Source organism: Coturnix japonica, chromosome 22 (assembly GCF_054131305.1).
Source record: "Coturnix japonica strain WE chromosome 22, WE-NBRP24, whole genome shotgun sequence".
NCBI lineage: Eukaryota > Metazoa > Chordata > Aves > Galliformes > Phasianidae > Coturnix > Coturnix japonica.
In genome coordinates this window covers 2,823,217-2,850,108 of record NC_140684.1, presented here as the reverse complement: position 1 = coordinate 2,850,108, position 26,892 = coordinate 2,823,217, and the positions used below count along the sequence as shown (strand labels likewise).

The 26,892-nt window shown below is 46.5% G+C and overlaps 2 protein-coding genes across 49 annotated transcripts in view; both read right to left on the bottom strand.

Moving 5' to 3' along the window:
• Positions 1-26,892, bottom strand: part of MSI2 (musashi RNA binding protein 2) — a 192,273-nt gene that overhangs the window by 104,934 nt on the left and 60,447 nt on the right. For 47 of the 48 annotated variants that reach the window (XR_014936433.1, XR_014936434.1, XR_001559041.3 and 44 more), the window contains one exon: positions 21,546-21,638. Coding sequence is in view for 40 of the 48 variants with exons in the window: in XM_085521928.1 (XP_085378054.1) it covers positions 21,546-21,638 (93 nt within the window). In the remaining 8 variants the exon portion in view is untranslated. Of the gene's footprint in view, positions 1-21,545; positions 21,639-26,892 lie in introns of those variants that run through there. The other variant, XM_085521961.1, reaches the window with a different exon arrangement.
• LOC146757371 (uncharacterized) lies at positions 3,402-7,136 on the bottom strand. Its single transcript, XM_085521926.1, has 2 exons — positions 4,755-7,136; positions 3,402-3,525 (listed from the first exon to the last, which is right to left on the bottom strand). The coding sequence occupies exons 1-2, from the start codon at positions 6,398-6,400 to the stop codon at positions 3,522-3,524; spliced, it is 1,650 nt and encodes a 549-aa protein (XP_085378052.1). The 5' UTR covers positions 6,401-7,136; the 3' UTR covers positions 3,402-3,521.

Below are 26,892 nucleotides of genomic sequence, written 5' to 3'. Positions count from 1 at the left end.
GTGGTACACATTGAACATTCCCATTTTTGTCCATCACCCACCATGTGCACCCAGGTCCCTGGGCAAAAACAGTACCCCGGAGAGGTTTGCCCTTTCCTGACGCTGGAAGGACCCAAACTGTTTTTCCCAACACACTCTTTATGTGTACTACAGGAACTTTATCTCCCTCCACGGTACGTAGGGAGCTGGATTGGTTAGGACCATTGCGATTACTAGATCCTCGAGTGTTGACCAACCAGGTGGCTTCTGCTAAATGGTTCTCCCAATTTTTATACGTTCCGCCACCCATTGCTTTCAACATAGTTTTCAACAACCCATTGAATCGTTCAATCTTACCAGAAGCTGGTGCATGATAGGGAATATGGTAAATCCATTCAATGCCATGATTTTTGGCCCAAGTGGTTACAAGGGAATTTTTAAAATGGGTTCCATTATCAGATTCAATTCTTTCCGGAGTGCCATGCCGCCACAGGATTTGCTTTTCCAACCCTAATATGGTGTTTCGGGCGGTAGCATGGGGTACTGCGTATGTTTCAAGCCACCCAGTGGTTGCTTCCACCATGGTGAGTACATAACGCTTACCATTGCGAGATTGTGGCAAGGTGATATAATCAACCTGCCATGCCTCTCCATATTTATACTTTTGCCATCGCCCTTCCCCCCAAATAGGTTTCATCCTCTTGGCTTGTTTAATTATGGCGCATGTTTCACAATCATGAATAACTTGAGCAATAGCGTCCATAGTTAAGTCCACCCCTCGGTCTCTGGCCCACTTATATGTTGCATCCCTTCCTTGATGACCTGAAGTCTCATGGGCCCACCGAGCTAGGAATAATTCACCCTTGTTCTGCCAGTCCAAGTCTATTTGAGCCACCTCAATTTTGGCAGCTCGATCAACCTGATGGTTATTTTTATGTTCTTCAGTAGCCTTACTTTTAGGCACATGAGCATCTACATGGCGCACCTTTACAACAATGTTCCTTATTCGGGCAGCAATGTCTTTCCACAGTTCAGCAGCCCAAACAGGTTTACCCTTTCGTTGCCAATTATCATTTTCCCACTGTTGCAACCACCCCCATAAGGCATTTGCCACCATCCATGAATCAGTATAAAGATGAAGCATTGGCCACCTCTCCCGTTCAGCCACATCTAAAGCCAGCTGAACAGCCTTTACCTCTGCGAATTGACTTGATTCTCCTTTACCTTCGGTGGCTTCTGCAACTTGTCGTGTGGGGCTCCATACAGCAGCTTTCCATCTGCGATGCTTCCCTACAATACGACATGATCCGTCTGTGAACAGGGCAAATTTCTTTTCGTTTTCTGGTAGCTCATTGTATGGTGGTGCCTCTTTAGCACGTGATACCTCTTCTGTAGGTGGTGTTTCAATTTTTTTACTCTCAGGCCAGTCCATGATCACTTCTAGAATTCCAGGACGGCTGAGTTTTCCCATTCGAGCTCGTTGAGTAATTAATGAAATCCACTTACTCCAAGTGGCATCAGTAGCATGATGGGTGGAGGGAACCTGTCCTTTAAACATCCAGTTTATTACTGGCAAGCGAGGTGCTAGAAGAAGCTGAACCTCTGTCCCAACTACTTCAGAAGCAGCCCGAACCCCCTCATACACGGCTAAGATCTCCTTCTCAGTCGGAGTGTAGCGCTCCTCAGACCCTTTATATGCTCGACTCCAAAATCCTAGGGGTCGGCCTCGGGTCTCTCCTGAGGCTCTTTGCCACAAACTCCAGGTGGGACCTTTCTCTCCAGCAGCAGTGTAGAGGATGTTCTTCACATCCTGTCCCGTCCGTACTGGCCCCAAGGCCACGGCACGGGCTATTTCTTGTTTTATCTGCTCAAAAGCCTGCTGCTGCTCAGGACCCCATGAGAAATTATTCTTCTTCCGTGTTACCTGATAGAGAGGGCTCACTATGTGGCTGTAGTTTGGGACATGCATTCTCCAAAAGCCCACTACTCCCAGAAAAGATTGGGTCTCTGTTTTATTTGTGGGCGGAGACATAGCAGTGATTTTGTCAATCACATCTGCTGGGATGTGACGACGTCCATCTTGCCATTTTATGCCTAAGAACTGGATTTCCTGGGCAGGCCCCTTCACCTTGCTGCTCTTAATGGCAAAACCAGCTTTCAAAAGAATTTGGATTATCTGTTTCCCTTTCTTGAAAACCTCTGCTGCTGTATGGCCCCACACCACAATGTCATCAATATACTGCAAGTGCTCAGGAGCATTACCCTGTTCCAAAACAGCTTGGATCAATCCATGGCAAATTGTTGGGCTGTGCTTCCACCCCTGGGGTAAACGGTTCCAGGTATACTGAATACCTCTCCAGGTAAAAGCAAACTGTGGCCTACATTTTGCAGCCAATGGGATGGAAAAGAAGGCATTAGCAATATCAATGGTGGCATACCACCTAGCTTCTTTTGACTCCAATTCATACTGGAGTTCTAGCATGTCTGGTACAGCAGCACTTAATGGAGGTGTGACTTCATTCAGGCCACGGTAATCTACCGTCAGCCTCCATTCCCCACTGGTTTTACGCACTGGCCATATGGGGCTGTTAAAAGGCGAGTGAGTTTTGCTAATCACTCCCTGATTCTCTAATTGTCGAATTAGCTTGTGAATAGGGAGCAATGAGTCCCTATTGGTGCGGTACTGCCGTCTGTGAACCACTCTAGTGGCAATTGGTACCTCTTGGTCTTTTACCTGGAGCAACCCCACAGCAGAAGGATCATCTGACAGACCAGGTAAAACTGACAGCTGCTTAACACCGTTTGTGTTTACAGCAGCTATCCCAAAGGCCCATCGATACCCCTTGGGATCCTTGAAATATCCCATCCTAAGGTAATCGATTCCCAGTATACATGGAGCCTCTGGACCAGTCACAATAGGGTGCATTCGCCAGTTTTTACCAGTGAGGCTTATTTCGGCCTCCAACATAGTCAATTCTTGGGAACCCCCAGTCACTCCATGGATATAAATTGGTTGTGTCCCTTGGTGACTTGAGGGCATTAGGGTGCATTGTGCACCAGTGTCCACCAAGGCTTTATATTTCTGTGGTTGAGATGTGCCAGGCCACTTAATCCACACAGTCCAGTATACTCTGTTGTCCCTTTCCCCCCCCTGGCTGGGGGCAGGGCCCCTCTATTGTTTACCTCGGCGGCTTGCAGCAACTGGAACTTTCCCCCGTTTGGAAGAGTTCACCTTGGTGGTTGTTTTGGATTGTAATTCTTTCACTCGTGCCTGAAGTGCAGAAGTGGAAGAGTTATACCACTTCTTTATATCCTCCCCATGATTACTCAAGAAATACAACAAAGCAAAACGTATGGTCTTATCATTGTCGTTTGCTTGAATACGAGGTGTCTTATCGTTGTCATTTGCTTGAATACGAGGACGTCTCTTTTTTATGGTTGAGATTTTCGATGATACAGGTCGAGAGGAACTCATGTTGTTTAGCTCTCTCAATAGGCGATCGTGGAAATCCTGGTTTCCATCATCTGGTACCACCGTGGATTCATCTACATCAGGCACATTAGCCAATTTGTCAATAATATCACTTTGTGTTTCCTCCACTTTGTCTAACCTTTCCACTATTTTTTTTCCCATTTGGACAATGGCTGAAGTATAAAGCTTAACTTCTGTAGCGCTTATAAATAATTCAAGCTCCTGAAGTCTGCTAATTAGCTCATTTACAAGGGGCTTTCTTTCCCCTTTGCCATATACCAATGCAAGTGCACTGGCATGCTTTTCTGGAGCTGCCTTTGTAAAGTCACGCCACATTTGTCGTGGAACGTGGACTGCTTCAGGATCATGTAATTGGTTTGGATTGTTACGATTGAACTGGGGGCTGTAGAGCATTTCCACCAGAGCCCTTTCTCTCAAAAATTGGATACCTTTCTCCATATCAGTCCATTTCTTTTTCTCAGGCTCCAAGTCCCGTTTAAAGGGGAATCTATCTCTTACCGCTATCAACATCCGCTTCCAGAGGGTGTAGGACCGATTTTGGCATGTGCCTATACCTCTGTCCACACGTGAGTCCCTGGAAATGCTACCCAGTTGGCGAGCTTCACTGCCATCGAGCCACGCACTGTTGGCACCATTGTCCCAGCAGCGAAGTAACCAAGTGACCATATTTTCTTTTGGCTGACGTGTGAAATCCTTTCTCAGATCTCGAATTTCACTCAGTTTAAAAGATCGATCAATAATGGTCGTAATACTTTGCTCACCTTTTGCTCTATCAAGAGTCTCAGGTGTTAATGTTGGCAGCTGTGTTGATGAGGCTGCCCCATCTATAAGTTTGGACTCGAGAAATTCTCGTAAAGAAAATTTAGCTTTTGGCTCCTCGTCTGACTCTGACCCTGACTCTGACGCTTGTGTTATTTCCTCCAGGCGACCTTCCTCCTTCTTCCTCTCTCCTAACTTTCTCTCTCCTAACTTTCTCTGCTCCTCTGACTTCTTCTCCTCCTCTAACATCTTCTTATACTGCTCTAACAACCTCTGCTCCGCCGACTTCCTCTGGTCTTCTGACTCCTCCTGCTCTCCTGAGTCCCCCTGACCTCCTGAGTCCCCCTGCTCTCCTGAGTCCCCCTGCTCTCCTGAGTCCTGCTCTCCTAACTCCCTCCGCTCTTCTAACTCCTTCTGCATTTTCTCTATCTGAGTTGAAACTCGTTTTGTTTTTCGCCCTCTTACAGGGGCAACCAACATTGTATCTGGTGCCCCCGGTGGTTGGTTAAGTTGGAGTACATACGGTTCAGACTTGAGGGTGTCGCATTCCGCCCTGAGGACGTTATAACTAGACTGGAGGGCGTCGTGCTCAGACTGGAGAGCGTCGTAGTCAGACAGGAGCTCGTCGTACACAGACCGGAGGGTGCTGCGACTGGCTTTGAGGGCGTTGTAGTCGGCCTTGAGGTCAGTGTACAACGAGTCAATAGAGTCATGTTTGACCTGGAGATCGACGCACTTACACAGGAGGGCGCTGTGCTCGGACTGGAGAGTGTCGTGCTCGGACCGGAGGGCATCGCGCTCAGTCTGGAGAGTGTCATGCTCGGACCGGAGGGCGCCGTGCTCGGACTGGAGAGCGTCGTGCTCGGACCGGAGGGCATTATGCTCGGACTGAAGAGTGTTGTGCTCGGTCTGGAGGGCATTGTGCTCAGTCTGAAGAGCGTTATGCTCGGACTGGAGGGCATTATGCACAGACTGAAGAGTGTTGTGCTCGGACTGGAGGGTATCGCGCTCAGTCTGGAGAGTGTCATGCTCGGACCGGAGGGCGCTGTGCTCGGACTGGAGAGTGTCGTGCTCGGACCGGAGGGCATCGCGCTCAGTCTGGAGAGTGTCATGCTCGGACCGGAGGGCGCTGTACTCGGACTGGAGAGTGTCGTGCTCGGACCGGAGGGCGCCGTGCTCGGACTGGAGAGCGTCGTGCTCGGACCGGAGGGCGCCGTGCTCGGACTGGAGAATGTCGTGCTCGGACCGGAGGGCACTGTGCTCAGACTGGAGAGTGTTGAGTTGGGATTGCAGGGAGCTTTTCTCATCCCAAAGTTTTTCTGCGTCAGCTCTAAGACTCTCTTTCTCGTACCAGATTGAGTCTCGTTGGTACAGGAGATCTTTTCTCTCAGCTTCAAAAGCTTTTTCTCTCTCTACCTTCTCAGTCCAAAGTTTTGCTGCGTCAGCTCTAAGACTCTCTTTCTCGTACCAGATTGAGTCTCGTTGGTACAGGAGATCTTTTCTCTCAGCTTCAAAAGCTTTTTCTCTCTCTACCTTCTCAGTCCAAAGTTTTTCTGCCTCAGCTCTAAGACTCTCTCTCTCAGGAATGGTATTGACTAAGGCCCAATAAGCATTAGCTAGGCCCAAAATCATTTGTGCCTCCTGAGATCTGCCTGAGCCACAACATTCCTGCCTCAAATATGCAATCAAACTCTCAGGATTCTTCAAGTGTTCAGGAGTGAAGCTCCATAACACTGAAGATGTCTGTCCTTTGAGAATCTCTTCAATTCCCTGCCACTCAGTATTCTCTGGTTCTAGGGAAGACTTCCTCCGGATGTTATAAATCCAGATACTGAGTGAGATTATTACAATAATCAACAATAAGATCAGGGAGATTAAGAGTGTGACCCACTGATCATTCAAAAACTGCATAAAGGATTCATAGAAAGAAAGAGGAGCACGCTTAAAAATCACCATTTCTGTATAATTAGTTGCATTAGTTGCTCCCTCTGGAGCTGTATACAGATACGAAGTGAGCATTGCTAACCATGCTTTCAAATCATTATACATGTTTACAATTCCATAAGAAAAAGTGGCTAGCTTAAACATGGCCCAATATGTTCGGAGCGTCTCAAAAAAGGAACCAATGGCACACAGTCCCTGGTAAAACAAATTTAGTAGAGAAAACATCTTTTTTCCTCCAATAGAGAGAAAAAAGTAAAAGAAAACAAAGCTCAGCAGTGTTTATAAAATATACTGGAGTATTGGCAGTCCGCCTGGACTTTCAAGGTCAAGCTCGCAGGTGCAGAATCGCAAACACGAGATAGCTCCTTAACAGGGAAAAAAAAAACTCGTAGCTCTGTTAAAAGCTAAAAGAGCAACAGAAGAAAACACAGAAAAACAGCAACTCAAATTGCCCGCATTCTCCACCAAAATCTGTCACGGTTTGAACTAAAAATCCACCTGCGTCCGTGACAGGGGGCCGTAGGCCCCGGAGGGGCCCTAGGCCGAAAGGAAAAAGTTAATTAGGAAAAGAAAACAGCGGCAACGATCTAAGGAGGCACACTTATTTACTAAATACTATATCGAAATACAGGATAACACAATATAATACAATATAATTGAAAATTGAGCTAACGAATCAAGCAAAATAGGAGAGAGAATGAGTCCCGTAACCGAGAGGCCTACTGTAAATCTAGGCGAACGGCTGAAGGCTCCCACACACTCCCCTGAACGCCAGAACTCGAAAGACGTCAGTCTGTTCTGCGACAGAGTTAATATAGAGTCCAGGTCCCGTGACCTATCGTGTTGTTCCCTGGGAGATGTAGTCTTCTTCTGTAAGTTGCAGATTCAGTAAAATTATTCATGCTTAATATGATGTTATGATGTGGAATACTGATAGCAAAAATTACAAAATTATTAAACCATGACACAGGACAAGGGGGCTGTCACCCAAACCAATGGGAAACCCCAAATGCTGTGGTCACACCGGAGCATGCAGAGCACGAACACTCAGCCCATACACAGCTGCAGTAAGTAAGGTCATCTCATAGAAAAAAGCCAGCTCCTTTTCACTTCTGTGTTCTTTTAGACACCATAGGCTGGAGAACAAGAATCATTTGTCTGTGAGGCTGTGCTCATCTTTTTGTAGTGCAATAGATAGAAAGACATCTCTCTTCCCCATTCAGCTTAAAGATCATCTTTTTCATGACCACGATTAGAGACCGAAATCAATGTCAAGATACACAGGAAAAATCAGTTTACTTCCACAGTACCAACAGCAGAGAGGAGCTCACCCACAGACACAACTGATAAACTGCTACAAATTCAGGCCAGTATCCCTCAAGTTTAACTCCACATTGCTGTACAGGACAAGACAGATCAGCAGCTACTTGGACAGCAGCTTGAAAGCATAAAGGGCCATATTAGTATTATTATTACTAGCAGACTGCTGAGGATGTCTCCTATATTTACCATCTGGGTAAAATTATGACTTAAAACAGTCTGTTTGAAGAAGTCCCAAAAGCAGTGAATGTTTTCCATATATCCTCCCAATCAGTCACAGATGATGCAAGACAGATAAAAGCTCCTTCTCCCATTCCACCTGGGTTCCTACCAACCCAGAGAGGCTTACAGACCAAGACCTCAGCCACTGCCCTGCTCTGGCTACCGAGGACCCTTCTTTTCCAACCTGAACAATCCTATGGTTCTATTCTGCCCGCCCAGCACACAGTCAATAGATTCAATCACAGGGCAGGCAAGCATTTTCCTTTACGAACCACTGATACCATCACACACCATTTCTCTCTCACTCTGATGTTCAGTTTAACCTGGACAATTTGTTCTGCATTAATATTTCAATGGCACTATAAGCAAATGAACAGAGTTCTTCCTGGGCTGCCAGCAGATGAGCACATGCACCCAGACACACTGCAGGCTGCTGCACAGCCATGCTGCACTATGAGCTTCTACACAGAGGCCACAAAAGTAGAGGAGACTCAAGGAGAGTGGGCAGCCCTTCCCTTGGACAGGAGCAGTTTTCCACCCCGTTCCCCATTCAGCACAAAGCTTCGGCACTGCCGACAGCTGGATCACATTCAGTCACACACGGTGTATGGCCCCCTCATCTCAAGCAGTTTTGCCAGTTAACATCCACGAGCAATTGGGCTGAAATCTATTACCTCTAATTCTTCCCTCTTTAGAGCACCCTCCCTATCATCAACAGCCATGACAAAATCCTACTGCATATTATCATTTTACACAGCATTATTATTGTGATAAGGCCAAACAGCCCCTGATACAAGTGTGAGTCTGCCCCATTTTCAGAGCTCCACTGCAGTTTGATTTACACCATGTAAATAGAGGTCAAAAGCAAGCCTCTGCTCCCAAAAGATACATTCTATCAAACTTTCACACCTTCTGCATGTTTTATGGAGCAAATTTTTAGGTCAGTACACAAACCTATCCACTAAAACAGGAAAACGGGGACAAGAAGTTCAGCCCTTAAGTCAACAAAGCAAAAAGGGCACTTTTCACTGGGAACTCTTAATTACCAATGAACAAGATGAGTCATTACAGATGCTTCCATTTGTCCTACTCAGCTACCTCATACGCAGGGAACAGCCAACATTCACCACTTAGGAAGGTCACTGCACTGCATGGCAGGGCCTGCAGCACCCAGACCCACTGTCCCACTGACACAAGCCACAAAGCCTCATGCCTTGCAACAGGCAGCAGCTGCAGCATTGGAGCATGAAGAAACCCAGAGTGATCTGTGCACTGCCAGACACAGCCCAGCTCGTCCATCACACCACAGCTCTCATAAGCCTGTCTCAATCTCCATTTTCAGCAACGAAATGCTGAGGTTATCAGGATTCAGCCTGCTCCAACAAGGCACCATCAGGCTCCCCGATTTACCAAAGGGAACTGAGGGATGCTACGTGGTGTGCTTTGAAACATCACTTGTCAGCAGCAGAAAGGACACGTACCCTTCAGATAACACTCAGATGGCCGAGCTGGACTACAGTCATCAGAACGCACCAGAATCCAGCAGGAAAAGCGCAGCAAACCATTCACTAAGGGAGCTGCAGCCCCTTCCCTCTCACAGACCCGCAGGCTCCTGGGCCGGGCCAGTTCTGCAAGGTCACGGCAGCAGCAGGGCACGAGGCAGCGGCTCCGGCAGCGCCCGCTCTGCACGCTGCTGTGAGCCCGAAGCATCAAAGCAAGGTCACATTCCAGGGCGGCAGAGCGTGAAGGCGGAGCGGGGTTTGTGTCGATTCACTGGCTTTTGCCATCGCCGGGTATTTAATCTCTGCAGCTCTTCTCTTTCGACACGATGGGCTCCTCCGGAGTCATCGCAGCCTACGGAGTCCATCAAGCAAATGAATCCAGATTTCACCAGCAGCCAGAGCAGCTCACACCCGTGCTGCTGACTATTGATAGCTCACTTCCATTCTGACAGAACGGCTCTCAGAGCTCCAAGCAGGATTAAGAAGTTTCAAGAGAGCACTAAGTAAAACAGAGGCAAGGAAAGAAAGCTTGATGAGCTGAGCTGCACAGCCTGTGTGTGGGACAGCAGCACAGCATGCGGGCGGCACAATGGAGACTCCTTACACAGCCCTTCACACAGCAGGAGAGATCCTCCTTCCCTATCTTCTTCCTTCCCTACATCAAGAATCTGTTGCTGGCTTGTAAGTAAAGCGACCCCATCTTTACAAGGTATTTTTACTTCCTTCAAGTCAAAATACAGTCAGAAGGTCAAATGAAATACAGTTTATACAGTTCCAAAGCACCTGACTGACTTTGTGAACTTCGGACCATAAATCTAATTGAAGCTGATGACAAAAGAAAAAAAAAAATCAATACAGCTAGTTCTAGAATTTTAGAGCCATTCTTTTTTTGTTTGCTTTCAGCAAGCGCAGGATGGGCAGGAGGAGGGCTTCACACCATCCACAAATGGCAGAATTTGTGTGGTGCTTAAACAAACCTCTGGTTCACGCTGCCTTGAACTCAAGATCAGTATCTGTGCTTTTATCAGACAAGGTCTGATTTCTGTCCTCTCTCTTTTATTTTCCTTTTTAAAGGTTTATTTTTGAAAGAGGACCACGCAACGGGGCCTCATCCATTTCAGGAAAAGTAAACAAAATTCCTCCCAGGGAGGGCTGGGCACGAGAGAACAAAGCCTGCTAGACTAAACTGTGCTGAGGTGCATTTATTTGTCATTATTTGGTATCACAGCAGCACAGTGACTTTGACCAAGGTCAGGGCAAGGTGCTGCACGCAGACACTGGAGATGCTTGCAGCCACAGCAGCACCAGGGAAGTCACACCATTAGTCCCAGACTGTGGGTGAGGATCTGAATGAGATTAAAATAACACAGCAAATCAGTGCCACGTCTGCAAAGCAAACCTCCCAAGCCCTGGTCCCAGCACAATCATACCCCCTTCCTGCTCTTCCCTCCCAGACTCATCACAGTCCATGCCTGCTCAAGATATTATCCTTTCCTGGTACAAACTTATCTGCACCTCGCACTGCCAGCAGCACGAGGCACTGAAAGGCCTCTTCCAGGCCAAAAAACAACCAAGTGATCCCATCGGATCTGTCAAGACCTGAGCAGTTTTAAACACATGTGAAAAAACAACGGTATGTGGGATTCTGTGGGATCTCCATGACTTCTTGGGACAGTCCTGCTTTCTTATTTGGAACAGCAGAGTCATGGGAGAGTCCCAGAAAAGTCCTTTTGGCTACTGGGTTCTCTCCAGAGCATTCAAGAACAGGAAGCTAAAGAGAGAGGTGACAAGGCGGGGACAGGAGGCAAACATGACAAATATTTAAGTTCCCACTTATTAGGAAATTCTTGGTGAATAAAATGAAGCCTGAAGGGGGTGTTAAAGAGATGTATACTCAGTATTATGGGAAGCTTAACGAGAAGCTGTAACTATTATGTATGTATCATATATGGAAAACTAGGTGAGGCCCCTGTGGACTACTCCATACTGCATGAAACTTTATAGACACTGTAATGCATTATTTTTAATGATTCCCTTGCCTACTTTGGGCGCTGGAAACCAGGAAGAGCTTCACTACTTTCCTGGTGGTGTGTTAGCACCGATACCTTGCTTGCTGCTAGACTTCTAGGTTATTTTAATGAGAAAAAATTGGGTTACTTTCCAAGATTCTGCAAAGCCAATATGTGCACAGAAACTCTCAAAGTTGCTCAGTGCTGCGGTGCTCTTCACATCCTCTGCTGTCCACAGGGTTACTTCCCCTGGTAGGCCATTTATCTGGAAATAGGCCCACAAAAACACTGGCACTTCTGCTAGTTCAAGTTTGCATTGTCATCATCCATCTCAAGGGAGAGCCAGGCCACAGAAACAACCAGCTGCAACATCACAACGATTGCCCCTGCAGGAGATGTATATAATGAAAATTGAAAGCTGCAGGATGAACTTCTTACATACTTGTCCTTTTGGTTTATTCATCAGAAATAATTATCTGTGCTCACATTCACAGGAGCACATACTTTATGATGTACATTAAAATTTAATGGATTTTTAATAATACTGTAACTACAGCAGGAGCAGAAAAAAGCTGTAATAATAAACCATATGTGCCGTGTTGGTGGGTAAATGGTGTTGAGCAAACATCGACAACATGGAACCAGCCTAGGATTAGTGAGGACGGGAAGAAAGAACTCCTATCTCCAGTATGTGAAGATCACAGTGACCATAACGCTGATGGCTTAGCTTAAAAATCTCCTGCAATGAGAGATGAGTACATGCATTAAATGACCAAACACAAGTTCCTAAATATCAGCAACCTATGGGTGACACCCAGCAGCTTCTGACAAGCTTCCAAACTCTCCAGATCAGCTGCTCCACCCATAAAATGGAAAGAAGCAACAAACCAACACCATGATCGTACCTGGAGAATATGCCTAAACCCCAGTCTCTGCTGTGCTTATTAGAGTACTTAAGCGTGTTTTTTTGAAGCTACTGATGCCTATTCCTTAAGCATCAGCAGAAATTACTGCTCCAGCAGGAGAGACTGACACTGGACACTCTCCTCAGCAGCTAAGAGTCAGTGCACAGCATCACCGTGTCACCAATGCTTGGACGGACATCTATTTATAGACTAAGAAATTATATATGTGGTGTCCCCACCAACAGTGACAAATCTTCATTCAGGCATGAGTCACCTATTCATAAGCATGTTTCCAAAAATAAACCCTATTTACCAGAATTAAATTCCACACGCTCAGGAGAAAAATGTCTCCTTAAAAACAAAACAACAGAAGAAAGGCACGCTGGAAAAGCAAACAGTAGCAAACAAGCAGCGAAGCCTTCCGCCTGCAGGTCCTCACATTTGGTATGAGCACACTGCGACTGGAAGCATTTAAGATGTAAAAATGAAGATGATTGCATGTTCTCATTACAAACCCCTGCCAAGGTCACCAGAGCCCTACCGTCCAAAAGCAAGTATCCAGAATATTCCTGGCGACTCGTGCTTTGTAGGAATAGTAGCTATATTGCAGTTATTAGAGAGAGCAGACAGAACACGCGCCAAGTAATCCCAGAAAATGTGGTGTTAAATAGAGGGTTCAAACCACAAAGCAGTTGATGGGGAATGTTAAAAATGTCAGCGTGGCTGAAAGACACTCATAGTGGTGAATGTCAAATAGTGAGCTACTGTTCAGCAGCTCCAACAAGAAAGTGAGGGGACGTGGGTCGTGGGACCAGCGGTACAGTTGTTGGTACAAATTACATCCAGAAAGCAAAGAAATAAATAGATAAAAAAATAAATAATGCAAAAATGGAACAAGTTCAAACTTCTTTTATAGTAATAGTCTCCAGTTGAGCATAATCACCAAAGCTATAGTGATAAGATTGCCAAAACTAGACAAACATCTGTGAGATGAATTCATCTCAGAGGGGAAGCCAACAGCTTGTTATCATTAAAGAGGCAATGCTCTCCCTGCGTTTGAACTGCAGGCCGCCTTGTTACTGCATTTGCTGAGGCAATTGCACCAGATGTTGGCAGCTATCTTCAGATGGATGACAAGCACCTGCTGTTGGGGAAATTAAATGCTCGTCGGCCTCCTATCCTTCAGGGGAGGGTGGGCCAGGAGGGGAAGAGGGGGAGTGGTGACGGCTGACCCTCTGAAATAAACCTATTTATGCAAAGTGACAGTAAGTGCTGGTTTGCCAAGCAGGGAAACAGAGTGGAAATTCATTGGATCCCTTCCATTGCCCCTGGTGAAATCTGCTCCCATCCTCCCCGTCCTGACAATTAACAAGGAACCCATCTGAACCCGCTAAACCACTCCTCAAGAGTCCTGGAGCAGCAAAGGAACCTTCTGCCAAGGAGTCCCCACCAGCACCACGAGCACACACAGCACCATGAGCACACACTGCAGCCACAACAACCCATCACATGGCCACGGCTTATAAACGCCTGTGTTAAAATAAACAGTGCTTATAGTGAGATCCTGAGCATGCTCAGACCTCTGCAGCCCCACTACCAGGACCACCTGGTTGCATGGGGATGCGCCACTGCCTTAACTTCAGATCCCTTCCATGGGGTCAGGAGTGTCAGCAAAGGTCAGGATGGGCACTAAAATCCACTTTAAACACAAAATGCACATCAGCTTCTTTTCCAGCAGACTTATTAGATTTTCAAACTTCTGCAAAAGAAGAACTGCACGCTGTGGACTTGTTTTGTAAGAGCTATCATTTCATTATGGTGTGCCTTTGTTCCCTCACCTCCTCAAAGCCCTGCAAGTGAGGACACTGCAGCACAGCCCTCATCTCACACTGCCAGCAGCACCCAGCAAGTCCTGGATCACTGTTTCAAAAGCATTTTACCCTGGACAATAAACAGACAGCACCACCATTACTGCTATTCACCCAAAACCTCCTGTGAACGTCCCTGTCAGAGACAAATGTTTGCTTGATCTAAACTGGCCACATGCATTTAGGTATCCTTCAGATTAAGAGGCAGTTAATCCTCATTCTGCTTAGATTATCTTAATTGGCTCTTCATTTGAGCTACTTTGCCCTTGTCCCCATTTCCAAAGATGTATTTAGAAATGCATAGTCTGCATCACACAGTATAAATATGCACTCTCTCTGGACCAGCACAGAGCCCCATGCCGCAGGGTTACCGGTGGGACTCACACTAACCAGCCTGCTGCCTTTGGCTTCTACTCCACTGCCACTCAAATACGCCCAGGCGTGTTTTTCTCTGCAAAAACAAATAGTGAATTCCCTTAGCAGAGGTGTACACGTGTAAGATGGATGTCAAATGAATTTAATCTTCTACCTCTGTAAAATTAGCATAAGTTTAATTAAACCGGTCATAGCTCAGTATTGCATATGTGAACAAAGCTCTGTCACTTCACTTCTAGGACAGACCGAAAAATCATCTTGTTGGTTCTTACTGCCCTGATGGAATAGCACAGAAATACATATGAAGAACAGGAACACAAGAACTAGGCGGCCCTCCACCATGAAACACCAACAAACTATTTTTCCACTAGAGAAACATCGGTTCCTTAAAATCAGTACACAGCTCCAACCTGGCATTTCCTTGACGTTCTGCAGCAGGGCTGCAGTGCTGGGGGAGAGGGCTGCTGTGCCACATCCCTGCAGCCAGCTGCTGAATGAGCCATGATGTCCATTTCCAGGTGGAAAAGTACTATTAGAACAACATGTGCACTTTCCATGCTTCCAACAATTTGTATGAAGTTCCTCAAAGATACTTTTAAAAGCACCGGGACTCAAAGCCGCGATCAGAGTGCGACACAAATGTTCCCACCCAGAGCAATCCTGAATCCTCAGCCCACCTACCCACACCCAGACGAAACCAAGGGCATTGCAAGGATAATCTGAAGGTGGTAGCAAACATGATTAGCTGAAGTTGTAAGTATATTACATCATGTTTTTATAGGACAGAGACAGAATGAGAAATCCGGTTTCATGTGGTCTCAGAAAAGATACAGGCGATGTTTATGCTTTTGGCCCTGTTGCAAAATTGCTACACGCTGCAAGCAAGCATTCACATGTATGCTGGAAAAGTTAATGTGAATGATTTCCTCTAACTTCTTTCCTCCAAATGGAGCCCTGGTCAATCACTGGTTCCATCTGGGCTCCTGCTGTGCCTCAGGGTCACCGGTGGTGTGCCATGCCCTGCAAGCTTAGGAGCAAGAACTGCTCCTGAGATGAACAGAGTGCACCAGCCAGGACTTCACAAAGGCAAAAAACAACCCGAAGACAGAGCTGTCTTTAAAAGTCCCATTTTAAATCAGGGATGCAGGCGCTGCCCAGCAGCTCCCAGAGGGTGTTTGAGCTGCACTCTGGCGGAGCTGCAGCACTCCTCATCAGCAGTTGGCAGCACAGGACAGACCCTGACCCAGCCCAGAACTGCTGCCACGGAGCTCAGCCCCATCCCGTTCACATCACTACCAGCACGGTGTGCTCTGCCGGCACTGAGTCCAGCGGCTGAAGGCCGTGAGTGACAGGAGTGTTGGCATATTTACATTTCCCATGCCCTTCAGAGCTCACTAAGTAAGAAAGGCAAGGAAATGTAAGGCAAGATAAAACAGCTTGCCCAAAGTCAGACAGCAAGTGGGTGGCACAGTGGGAAACAGAAGACAGATGTTCGAGGCCCCAGCTCTCCACCACAATTACCTCATCTCACACGGGTTACAGCACAAAAGCTGCCTTGCCATTTCATTTAAGCAGAGCAAGAAAGGAAATAAAATCGTACTTTAAACTTCTGCTGAGCTCTGATACAGCCGCCTTGCCCACAAATCCTGCCTTAACATTTCCTCTTTTCATAAAATCCAGGTAGAAACCAACCTCTAATTTATAACAAAACCACTTCCACTAAGCACGTGTCTTGTTACCGACCACCTAAAAACTGACATCCTGTGTACAACCTCTCGCTGAGAGAATGAAAACAGTGACTTTTTTACAGCAACGATCAAATTCTTTGGTTTATTAGAAAAAGAGCACATGTGGGAGTGAGCAGAAATAATACAAGTGCTCCAGGCCATGAGGGACCACTACATCCCAGATCCCTTTGTCACATGCCAAAGCAAAAATCTAAAGGCACATCCTTTAGAGTACCACAGACACAGCGTTCAAAGCAGGAAATCCGGAACTATCGGGATGTTAACGCCTGTGGGAAGGGCAGGGGCAGCCCTGCAGCATTGCTCCCAGCTCATCGCAGGCTGCAAACAACGTGCTCATCTGGGGCTCAACCTAAGGCGCTGCAATGAATCAAATGAAGCTGCTTTTCCCAAAGCACTCCTAGGTAACTTAGGTAAAGAGCGTAAGGGCCTAAATGCTATTTAACACCAGGCCGAGAGCTCAGCATTGCTCTGAAGGGGATGGTGATGTTAGCAGCAGGCTGGGCAAAAAATAAAGCCAACAAATCCTGTTCTATGTTTACAAAATATTTCAGGAACTTGGGTTATTGCAGTTGAGAACATAAATAAGGGTCCAAATCTGTCCCTCAATTTCATACAGTGTCGCCACTTCCCAAATACTGAACCTGAAAATACAGTACTTAAACACGTGGAAAGTTCACAGCGTGTCGTATCAAAAATGATTTTTCTGCAAAGCAAATACCTTGAGAATGACCATCCACGTACCCCATTAACCATTAACTCTACACATTGATGCCCATCAGATGTAACCACGCAATTCAGGAATGCCAAGCCAAAATCAACTCTGCTTTCGCTTTCACGCCAGCAGAGCTCCCCACACCTCCTGGCTCTGGCCTCAGCCACAGCTCCACGCAGACTCCCGATCCCCACATCATGCACCCAGGAGCAAACCACCTTTTCTCATGCTAACAACTCCATTGCAATAACAGCTTCAGAGGCCACACTCAAGGTCTCAGGAAAAGTAAACCAGTGGAGTGCTTAATATTCCGATGGCGGTTAACTCGTTCACACCCGGACAGCCCTGCCAAACAAGGAGGGATTTTCTTTCATGCTTTCTTGATTTATATTTTCACAGCTGTCAGAGAGAAAAGCACGTAGGAAGCACGTTATGTAAACCACCTGATTAGGCTAAAATCCTCCATGTGGATCACACCTCCTTCCCCCTCCTCTCTCATTGCAGTTACATGCAGAAAGTAGAGGGACTTTTTATCCGTTACTGAAAGCAGATTACTTTTTTAAAGGTTAAACTAGTCATTATTTGCACTGCTGTCTTTGATACAACACACAACGGCATACAAGGAATGGAGCAAATTCTCATCCCTGCTCCTTGCAGCACCACAGCACACAGCTCTGCTCGCCTTGCACCCCCAGCCCTGGGGGTGGGAGGGAAGGTTTAGGAGCACTCTCCTCTTATTTGTTAACTGTAACGAGACAGGAAGCCATGGCTACAGCAGGGAGAGATCAGAAGAATGTAATCTTTCAAAAGCACAACAGTTTTGCGGGGGGAAAAAAAAAATCCCAAACCAACATCAGAAACCAGAAATTATTATTCCGCTGGTCTGTTCTGCGTCTCACAGGAAATAACAAGCGACTGCACAAAACGGTTCAGATCCAGAGAGGTAACTCAGAAATCCTCTCTTCTTTCAAATTTTCCAAATCTTAAAAGCCATCCTTAAGGAAACAACGTATTCTGGGCAAAGCTGAAGCATGCCTGCAATTTGTCTGAGGGACCTGGTGGCAAGCCCCAACAGAAAGCAGAATTAATGCGTGCATCTTTGTTCTGATTTCATGTGAAACTTTCAAATAAAAACCAAATGCTACAGCGCCCATCCCCAAGAGCCAATTCAGGATCGCTGTGAAAGACAAAACAGTAACGCTCCTGCTTTGAGATGGTGAAAGCAAGAACAGCTGGAGCCACCAGCACCAGCACTGCTCCGCCAGCAGCTTAAAATAACTGCATGCAAAGCAGTCCACAGAAATATTTCAGACTTCACCTTTAAAAAAAAAACAAAAAACACAACACTTATTTCTTTTTATATACAAATTTAATGCTTCCTCTCCCTCACAAAAAAATACAACTTTTCTTCCAGAACAGCCATATCCGGACTGATAGTTACAATAGCTGAGGACAGCCAAAACGTACCTTCAACAAAACTGTTCCCAGCAATCTGGAAACATGGGCTGGAAATACCCAGTTCCATTCAATAGGCTGCTCCCCTCAGCACTACCTGCAGCCCTGCATGAAGACCTTTACAGAACAGAACTGGACCAACAATTGGGTCCAGAGCTGCCCAGCCCCATCAGTGCCCCCATGAGCTCCCGTGGCACCATGCTGTACTCCCAGCCCAGGTGGGCCCGGTCTGTGCTGCGGGGCAGGCTCACCCCGGGGTGCAGAGCAGGCAGTGATGGGGTTAAGGCTGTGCCAGACCGCAGGCGCTGGCGGCCGACCAGGAGGGACATGGGAACCAGGGCAGCCAGCTATAAAGGCCTTATTGTAGCAGCCCACTGGATTGGAAATGACTTGTAGGCCTAATGAAACAAAACTTTGGCAGTAAAACAGAATGAAAGGAATGAGACAATAAAAGACAGGAACAAAGGGAGCAGAGTTGTTTCAGCTTAGGAAAATAAGCTCACTTTGTTGTTGGGAAAAGCCAAAGCCGATTAGGATAAACCAATGACTAGGCATAAGTCTTCCAAACTAATTACACAGTTCGCCATGTGAAGTGTAATTGCAAGTCACAAAATAAGGACTACATTACTTTCACAGGAGCTCAACGAAGGGAGCGTTACCCGGCACAGCCGGACACGCAGGGCTCCCTCACTGCCCTCGCTTGCAGCTGGAGATGTGCATAACGCTCCTGCCCCAACAGAAGTGCAGACAGAGGAGGACCTGGGACTGGGTGAGGTGCAGCGAAGCTGTGCTCTGCTCCCAAACTGCTTCTGGAAGCACTGAGCACCCCAAGAGGTGCTGAGCCCAGGGAGCAGTCAGGGCACACAGAGGGCAGCTGGGCCCCTCCTGCAGCAGGCCGTGTGCCCAATAGCCCCCGCAGCACCGACCAGCCACAGGGCCTTAATTACACTGCTCTGCACTCCTTCTGTTAAGGTTTTTGGTTTTATGCAGGTCATTTTCCCCTATCTTCCTCTGAATGATGACTGGGATTCCCACAGATCTTCAGCTTTACTGAAAGAAATAACTATCATATCAGAAGCTTCACAATAAAAGTCTCAGGAGTTATCATTACTACATCTGTTGGTGCGCTTGCTGGCAGGCATTTCCTCTGGTGAAGTCAGGGAAGAAGGTTTATTAAATGCAGTTTTCTTTCTACTGCTGAGAAAGGTTCTGACATTTACTTTTCAAAAAGAAGCTGTTTCAGATTCAACACTTCAGGGCCCTTCGTGCCAACTCCCGTTAAATTACCGCCTCAGCTTGGCCCAGAGCTGCATGGCCGTAACCACAGACTGCACTGAGAGCAACCTCCAGTTACCAAAACAACCGCCCCTGGTTGCAAAGCTCTTTTCTGCAGCAAGTACAGACAGGATCTCAAGAAGCACGGCAGCCGTTAAGCAATTTTATTCACACCAATAAGAAAGCTCAGCATTTCAAAGAGGAAGTCACCTGAGATGCTCTTATCAAATATGGGCAGCTCTGCTACTCTCTAATTATGTAACACAACTGCTTTTTATTTTAAGAAAGTGCTAAGCAAATGCAAACCTTGCCATCAGTCCTGTTTGTAGTGCAACGGCTTGACGGGAGAGGGGTGTGCTGAGCAGGACACAAACATGACATTGGTCGCTGCCACCACAAACCTGCAACCTAAAGCAGCAAGTGAAAGAAAGGCTGGGAAGGTTAGGAGCATGGAAGAGAAGGAAATAGCTCCTACAGGTCCCTCCCCGTACCTGAACAAAGCAACTCTGCAGTGTGCAGAGCCATGTGAATCAGCTGGATCACCAGTCCACCATTCCCAGGGCCAGTAATTACCTCTGCTCCTTCTCACAACTGGAGCCATGGCGAGCATCGGCTCAGACACCCCCAGAACTAAACTGCCAGCTGACAAACAACAAAGTTCTTTAAATTCAAGAAAGGCAGAGCACAAAAGCAGGAACCAAATCATCCCGAACCACAAGTCACTACTGAAAAAACACAGCCTGGTTGTCTGGATGCTTCAGGACTGTAAAACTGCAAACATGAAACTACCAGATGGTGAAATTAAAAAGACTAGATTAAGAGAGCATCCAGCCAATATGCAAAGCACTTGTATTGAAACTATTATTAACTTCAAAAATACAGGTTAGAGGAGTTCTGCAATTAGAAGTAACTACAGAAGAAACATCCAAAAGCTTGTGTAATCCTTTAATAAAAGGCTCAGCAGGCTGTAAACATCCTGCCGGAATCGAAGATTATTATTGAAAATAAAATGAATGGCTTGAAAAACAACTATCAATCCAGCACGGGAACAGTTTATAAACTCCCCTCCTCAGCTCTCAACAAAATATTGCCTGGCCAAGGCATTTCAGAGCCAGATAAAAGAAACATCAACTAACTACAAGGAATGGGAGCTGCTTTGCTTTGGGATATCCCACTGTGTCTTCAGGCAATCAAGCATCTAAATCATCAGTTGATGCAATCCTAAAGGCAGAAACCAAGCTGCATGGAGCTCCGAAGGTTCAGTGCCCATTGGGAGCAGTGGGGTTTGGGGCCTGCCCACCCTGACCAGGCACATCAGCTCACCCACAGCTGGTAGATGCAGCTGGAGCCCACGATGGGGGGTTTGAGCTACTTCACCGCAGGAGAGATCATTCCAGCAAGGTTCAGGCTCCCCCCACACGGCACCGACTCCTTCTGCTAACTCTGCTTTGTTTTTAATGACTTCAGAATTCTATGTATGCTTCACAAGGATCTTACGATCTTTTAGTAAGAAATAGAAGAATAATCTGGTGACGTCCATGCCCTTCTTGCTATTCGCGTGATTCCTAAAGGCATTTCACAACTTCACAAGCTCTCTCAGACACCTCCATAGCTCCTTTAACTGCTGGAATTGGGGCTCACAGGAGGCTGATGTTATGGAGCAGACAACTGTGTAATCACTCCTGAACAAACATAAATTCAACTCCCAGTGATTTTTTGGTGTTGTTTTGATTTTTAAGGTAAGTAGTGTTGGCAATGCTGGGCAATGCTGTACACATTCAAATGCAACAAACAATAGGAACCACAAAACAAATTTAAATGGGCTTCGAAAACTTATACTGCAAAGCAGAAAAAGTGGTTCTCCTTCGAGCAGAAACAGCCTCACAGCACTTCTGCTTTTCAAAACACATATTAAAAAGAAGGGGGAAAAAAAAGGGAAGAATTCAAAGAACGCAGCACTCACTCAGGCAGGAACTTACCTTGCCAAACTGTTCAAAGTATTGCTTTACGTCTTCCACTACTGTATTAGCCGATAATCCACCTACAAATATTTTCTTTGTTCTTGTGACCATCTGCAAGAAATTACAAGACAAGCATATGGTTTAACCAGATTATTTCAAACAGCACGTGGAAAAAAAATATATTCTTCAGATGCCATCCCTAGCCCAGTTAATGAGAATATTTCTCTACAAAAGCAATTCAGGTTTTATTTGATTAGATACTTCTTTTCTCTTTGTCTTGTTTTGTTTTTATTTGAGAAATGGCTGAGTAAAGGCACTCAATAACAACTCTAGCCCCCGGATATTTTTTTTTAATAAATGATTTTTATTGTGCTTCTCAATGCAAATATAAGAGAAAAAGGATTCCTCGTTTCAGAACGGCATGGCTTTCCCCCCCCTTCTTTCCTAAAGACAAAGCGCGCTCTTTGGCAGACAAGAGGCAATTCCATCCAACTGAACTGCCGTGCTACGTTTCCATGGGTGGCTTTAAAAGGAACTTTCACAGTTACTTCAAAATTCTCCAAGACAGACCCCACAGCCCAGGCTGGTCCATACAAAGCAAAGGAGCGATGCTGGACTCCCTGTGCAGCGCATACTTTCAGGTGACCCATTACCCATAACTCAGGTGCATCACAACACTCAGATGGACAGGACCCAGCTCAAGTGCCAGAACCCTCAGGAGCAGCAGCAGGGCAGCCAGCATCACTGCACAGCCAGTCCAGCACCTGAGCCATAGCAGCACAGACCCAGACCAACTCTGCCCACAATAAAACATCGATCCCATCTCTGCTGCCATTCAAATCAATCACAGTAGGCACTTCCCTCCATCAGTACCTCCCCGTGCTTTGCAGAGCTGCACTCTCTTTTTTTAAGTTATTAGAAAAAAAAAAATCACAGTGTAAAAATTCAATTATTTTTTCCCAACCGCAATCTAGGATTCTGAAATTGAAGCCCAAGCATATATTTTCCTGTATAAAATTGTGATTTACAAATAAAAAATTGGCTAAAGCTGACTTGTAACTAAAGGATTTTGCAGGGCTGCCAGGAGCCCTCTGCCTGCCGGCATCTGATGGAGATCAGGCCAAGCTCCTGTTGTCGTACAAAAGAAGCAGGAAAGCAATTATTCTAAAGCAATATTTGAAATTATCTTCATTTTTATATTTGACCAAGAAAGAAAAAAGAAAAAAGAATAGAGAAATGCTTCTTGCAGAAAGAAGATTGAAGGTTTAAAAAAAAAGACTATTTTGTTTCAATAGCTTCAGTCAAAGAAAATACAGGTAATGACAAGCAAATTCACAACACTGATGCCAACAGGTGTGCTGCGGGTTGGGAAACGGTTCCAGAAATCAGCTTCTGGGTACAGAAGTGAAGGCCAAAGTGAAGGCTGCCCTCACAATCCCTGCTTTCCTGCAGACGGCTCCAGCATTCGGCATGCAAAGAACTCAGCCCGGTGGCAGCAGGCAGTGCTCGGCATGGGGAAGGCCAGCTTGGGCTGGGGAGGCACCAAGCACACAGAGCTGAGCCAAGCAAGGAGTTTGTATTCAAAATAAAAGGATTTTAACACCAGAATCACTGAACTGTAGGGGTTGGAAGGGACCTCCAGAGCTCATAGAGTCCAACCCCCTGCCAGAGCAGGTTCCCTACACCAGGTTGCACAGCTCAGCATCCAGGTGGGTCTTGAATATCTCCAGAGAAGGAGACCCCACAACCCCCTGTGCAGCCTGTCCCAGTGCTCCATCACCCTCACTGTAAAAAAGTTCTTGCACACATTTGTGCAGAACTCCCTATGCTCTATGTCTCATTTGGCTGTGAAAACACACCTGCACATCTTTAACCAAAATACCCAACTCTACATGAACACTTACGCATGTAAGTGAATGCAGGAGTTGGCCTTGCTGATCCTTATGGATCCCTCCCAAATTGGGGTGTCCTATGAGTCCATGGCACACCTGAGAACAACCTGCTGTGCCATCCATCCACACTCACTCGCAGACACTGTGTTCCCTCGCAGTGCAGTGCCACAATGCAGTGACAGGAAGCATCAGAGCCGACCCACCACAACTGCTCTGAGCAGCACCAAGGGCCGGGTCAGCCAGCAGGCATCCACTGCCAGCCCCACACCGCAGCAACGTGCAGCAAAGCAGAGCTGTCGATGGGCATCGGAAGGACTGCACAAGGTGTAGATTTTATGTGGCTTTGGACTCTTTGTATGCTGATGGTGTCTCTCCCTGCTGTAGCAAGAATCGACAGGGGAGAGGGAGATCTAATGGTGGTTATGAAGTCCGCTAATTGTGAGTACCTGCAGAATTGCTTTGTTTGTACACTGTGTTGGTGTTGCAGTTAATCAAAACACGACATGTGACTACAACTGCGAAGAGTCACTCAAGGTTACAGTCTTTCTCTTGGCTTGGCTCTTCAGAAATACATCTGCCTCTGTGTTCTGCAAAACACAGTTTCTGCAGGAAAAACCCACCGTGCTTCAGCAAGACAGCTCTTCTGGTTTGATGCCATTTATTACTCGGCTAAGGTTGTAATGAGATCCGCTCGTGGCATATCACGTAAATCTTCCCTGAACGACAGACTGAGGACTGTATCTGGAAATGAAGAACCCGTCCCACCAGGGTCCCATGAGAGCTCAACCCATCCTGGGTGACAGGAAGGAACACACCGCTCTGCAGAGGTGCTGCCTCCAGCTCAGCATCCACCGGTGTCCACACACACCAATTCTGTTCTTACGCTTCTTTGTTCCTTCTTCCTCCATCCCATCTGTCTGGTTATCACCATTATTAAAACGGGTAAAGGGGATTTATGAAAGAATTTTTGGAATTCAAAGAACTTCAGAATCTCAGGCTCCAAAGCCCGGCACACCTGCAATGCAGGAATTACATGTTTGACTTCGGGACAACGGCTGTTAAGAATCATTTCCTTCCCATTCTCAACATCTCAGAATGGTGGAAGTGGACTACAGTACTAATAATGAATCTGCATCGCATATTGCTGAAATTAGCATTAATTTCAGATTAAACTAATTATGCATATATAACTGTTTTCCAGAGCACTTTCCTCTTGTGCTACTGAGCGTGTGTGTGGGTGCATGTGTACTCCAGCTCGCTCACCTCATCTGCAGTTTGACATTTCATCATTTCTAATGCATCCGCCTTCTAAATAGGTTTATAATTGGAAAAATCATCTCTGGTATATATGCTGAACTGCATTTTATACCCCATTGTGTTGTACATCCAAACTACAGCATTACCTCTAATTAAAAACAACAATAACTCATGTAATAGGGGAAGTGATCTTGTTAACTAAATTGCCAGGCTTCTTTGGCAGAACACAAACCATAAGCAAAAATTCTCCACTTGTTTACTTTTGCCTCCAGGATCCTCACAGCAACTTCCAAAAAGCTCTTAAGAAACAAACCAGAACACAGTGCAAAGCCCACGACAAAAAAAAAGAACATTTACTAAAAGCTGCCAACTCTTCTCCATTCACAAAGTGAGCAAAGACCCCAGTCGCCATCCTCTCACCCAGAACCACTGCACGGTTGAGAAATGATGGACATATTTCCTGTATAGTACTCCATACCTTCAGTTAGCAAACACGAGGCACTCAAAGCTCCCCAAGAGCAAGAGAAACTCAATCCTGTGCAAAGGCAGCACAGCTTTACGTGCCACGTACAACATGCTTAAGTATTCAAAATAGGATTTCAGCAAGACTTAGCCAGTGCAAATACCTCGTGCCTGACCCCTGCGTAAGCTAAAGTCATCCTGTGAGAACCAACGCCAGCTACAGAAGGGACGCAGCAATGAAAGGGCTCTTTAATTCCACCAAGCGGCACAGATTCCTGGTGGGGTCACTCAGTTCCCTTGATTTCTGCGGAAAATACAGACAGATTGTATTCTCCAAAGCCATTCATCAACAAAACCAACTTAGTCCCTGCTGTCTTCCTAGTTTTCATCTCCCTTTGGTTTCAATGTTAAATTTGAGAGAGCAGGTTTTTGGCTGGCTGTGTGTTAGTTCTGCCCCCCGCAAGATGCCCGTGGTATTGGCAGGAGGCAGAACAAGCAACGTGGTCTTTATGCAGCAGAGCAGCACCAGCCAGAGCCATCTGCAGGGCTGCACCCCTGGCAGGGCCCTCCCCAGTGCTGTCCTGGCTGCAGTCAGCCTGCACACAGCTCCCCACACACACACACAGCCACGATCAGCTGCCTGCGCTCCTGAAAATTAGCCCCAGCTGGGAGAGCTCAGCGTTTCTTCGAGCAAAACGTGGCTTCAAGTTTCAAATCAAAAGATAAAGTGAAATTCACCAGAGCCAGACTTCACACCCTCCAGAGAACAGGAATAGATCACAGCCCCTCAGCCCTGATACAACTACTTGCTCTGAATCCCGCAGGGCTGCTCCCTCCTCCTCCGCTCCAGGTTACTCTTTTATGCGCTGGGGAAGCGAGGTCTGGAGGCAGGAAGAAGAGAACAGAGCAGATCTATTTAAATCCCCCAGTCGTGTCAGCTCCTCACACACGATATGGGAAGAAAGGTAACTAAATGTTCACTGAGTACACACAGCTCATCCACCACACCAGCCGGATTACTGCTCAGCAGTGCTTCAAAACTGCATTGATACGTTAAACGAAGGCAATTATTGTTACAAGAAGACATCTCAGGACCATAAATGGAGACCACTGTTCAATATGAAGATGTATCAGGGACAGGATTTTTGCAATATCCATGTAATGCGGGGATAAAGGTCCCAGAGGGAAGCAATTTAGCCTATAGACGTTGGAGCAGAGTCCTCCTGTAGAACTTCACCTTGTACTGCAGGAAGGCAGGGATGGCGTTCTGCCCAGGGCCATCCACACAAAGACAAGGCAGTAGTGCTTGGTGGGAACACAGCAGACCTGACCATTACAAGGTTCATCAATCCCACTGTTCATATTTTACCATCTTCGGAAGGAAACAATATGCGCCAGACCCAAAAAACAACTAGAAAGCTTTGTCCTCCACCAGGACACCCAGCGGTAAGAGAATACCTTTACAAGGGCACGTTCACAGCTGATGTGCAGCAGGGCTCTCAGCAAAGCAGCCTCTCTGCCAGGCTGCACCAAAGTAGGTCAGAGTGGGAAGCCCAGCTCCCATCGACACAAAACCCCCAGCCAAGAGTCTTCCCAATATTTTTGTGTTTTGAGTCGTAACGACCCCATTAAAATCTATACATGTGTTAGAGCAAAAACAGTAGGCAAAGCTGAGTGCCTTTGATTTGCTGTCGTGCTCGCCTACAGCTGCAGCTGTCATGGGCTGCCGGGCACTGCAGGCACCAGGGGACATT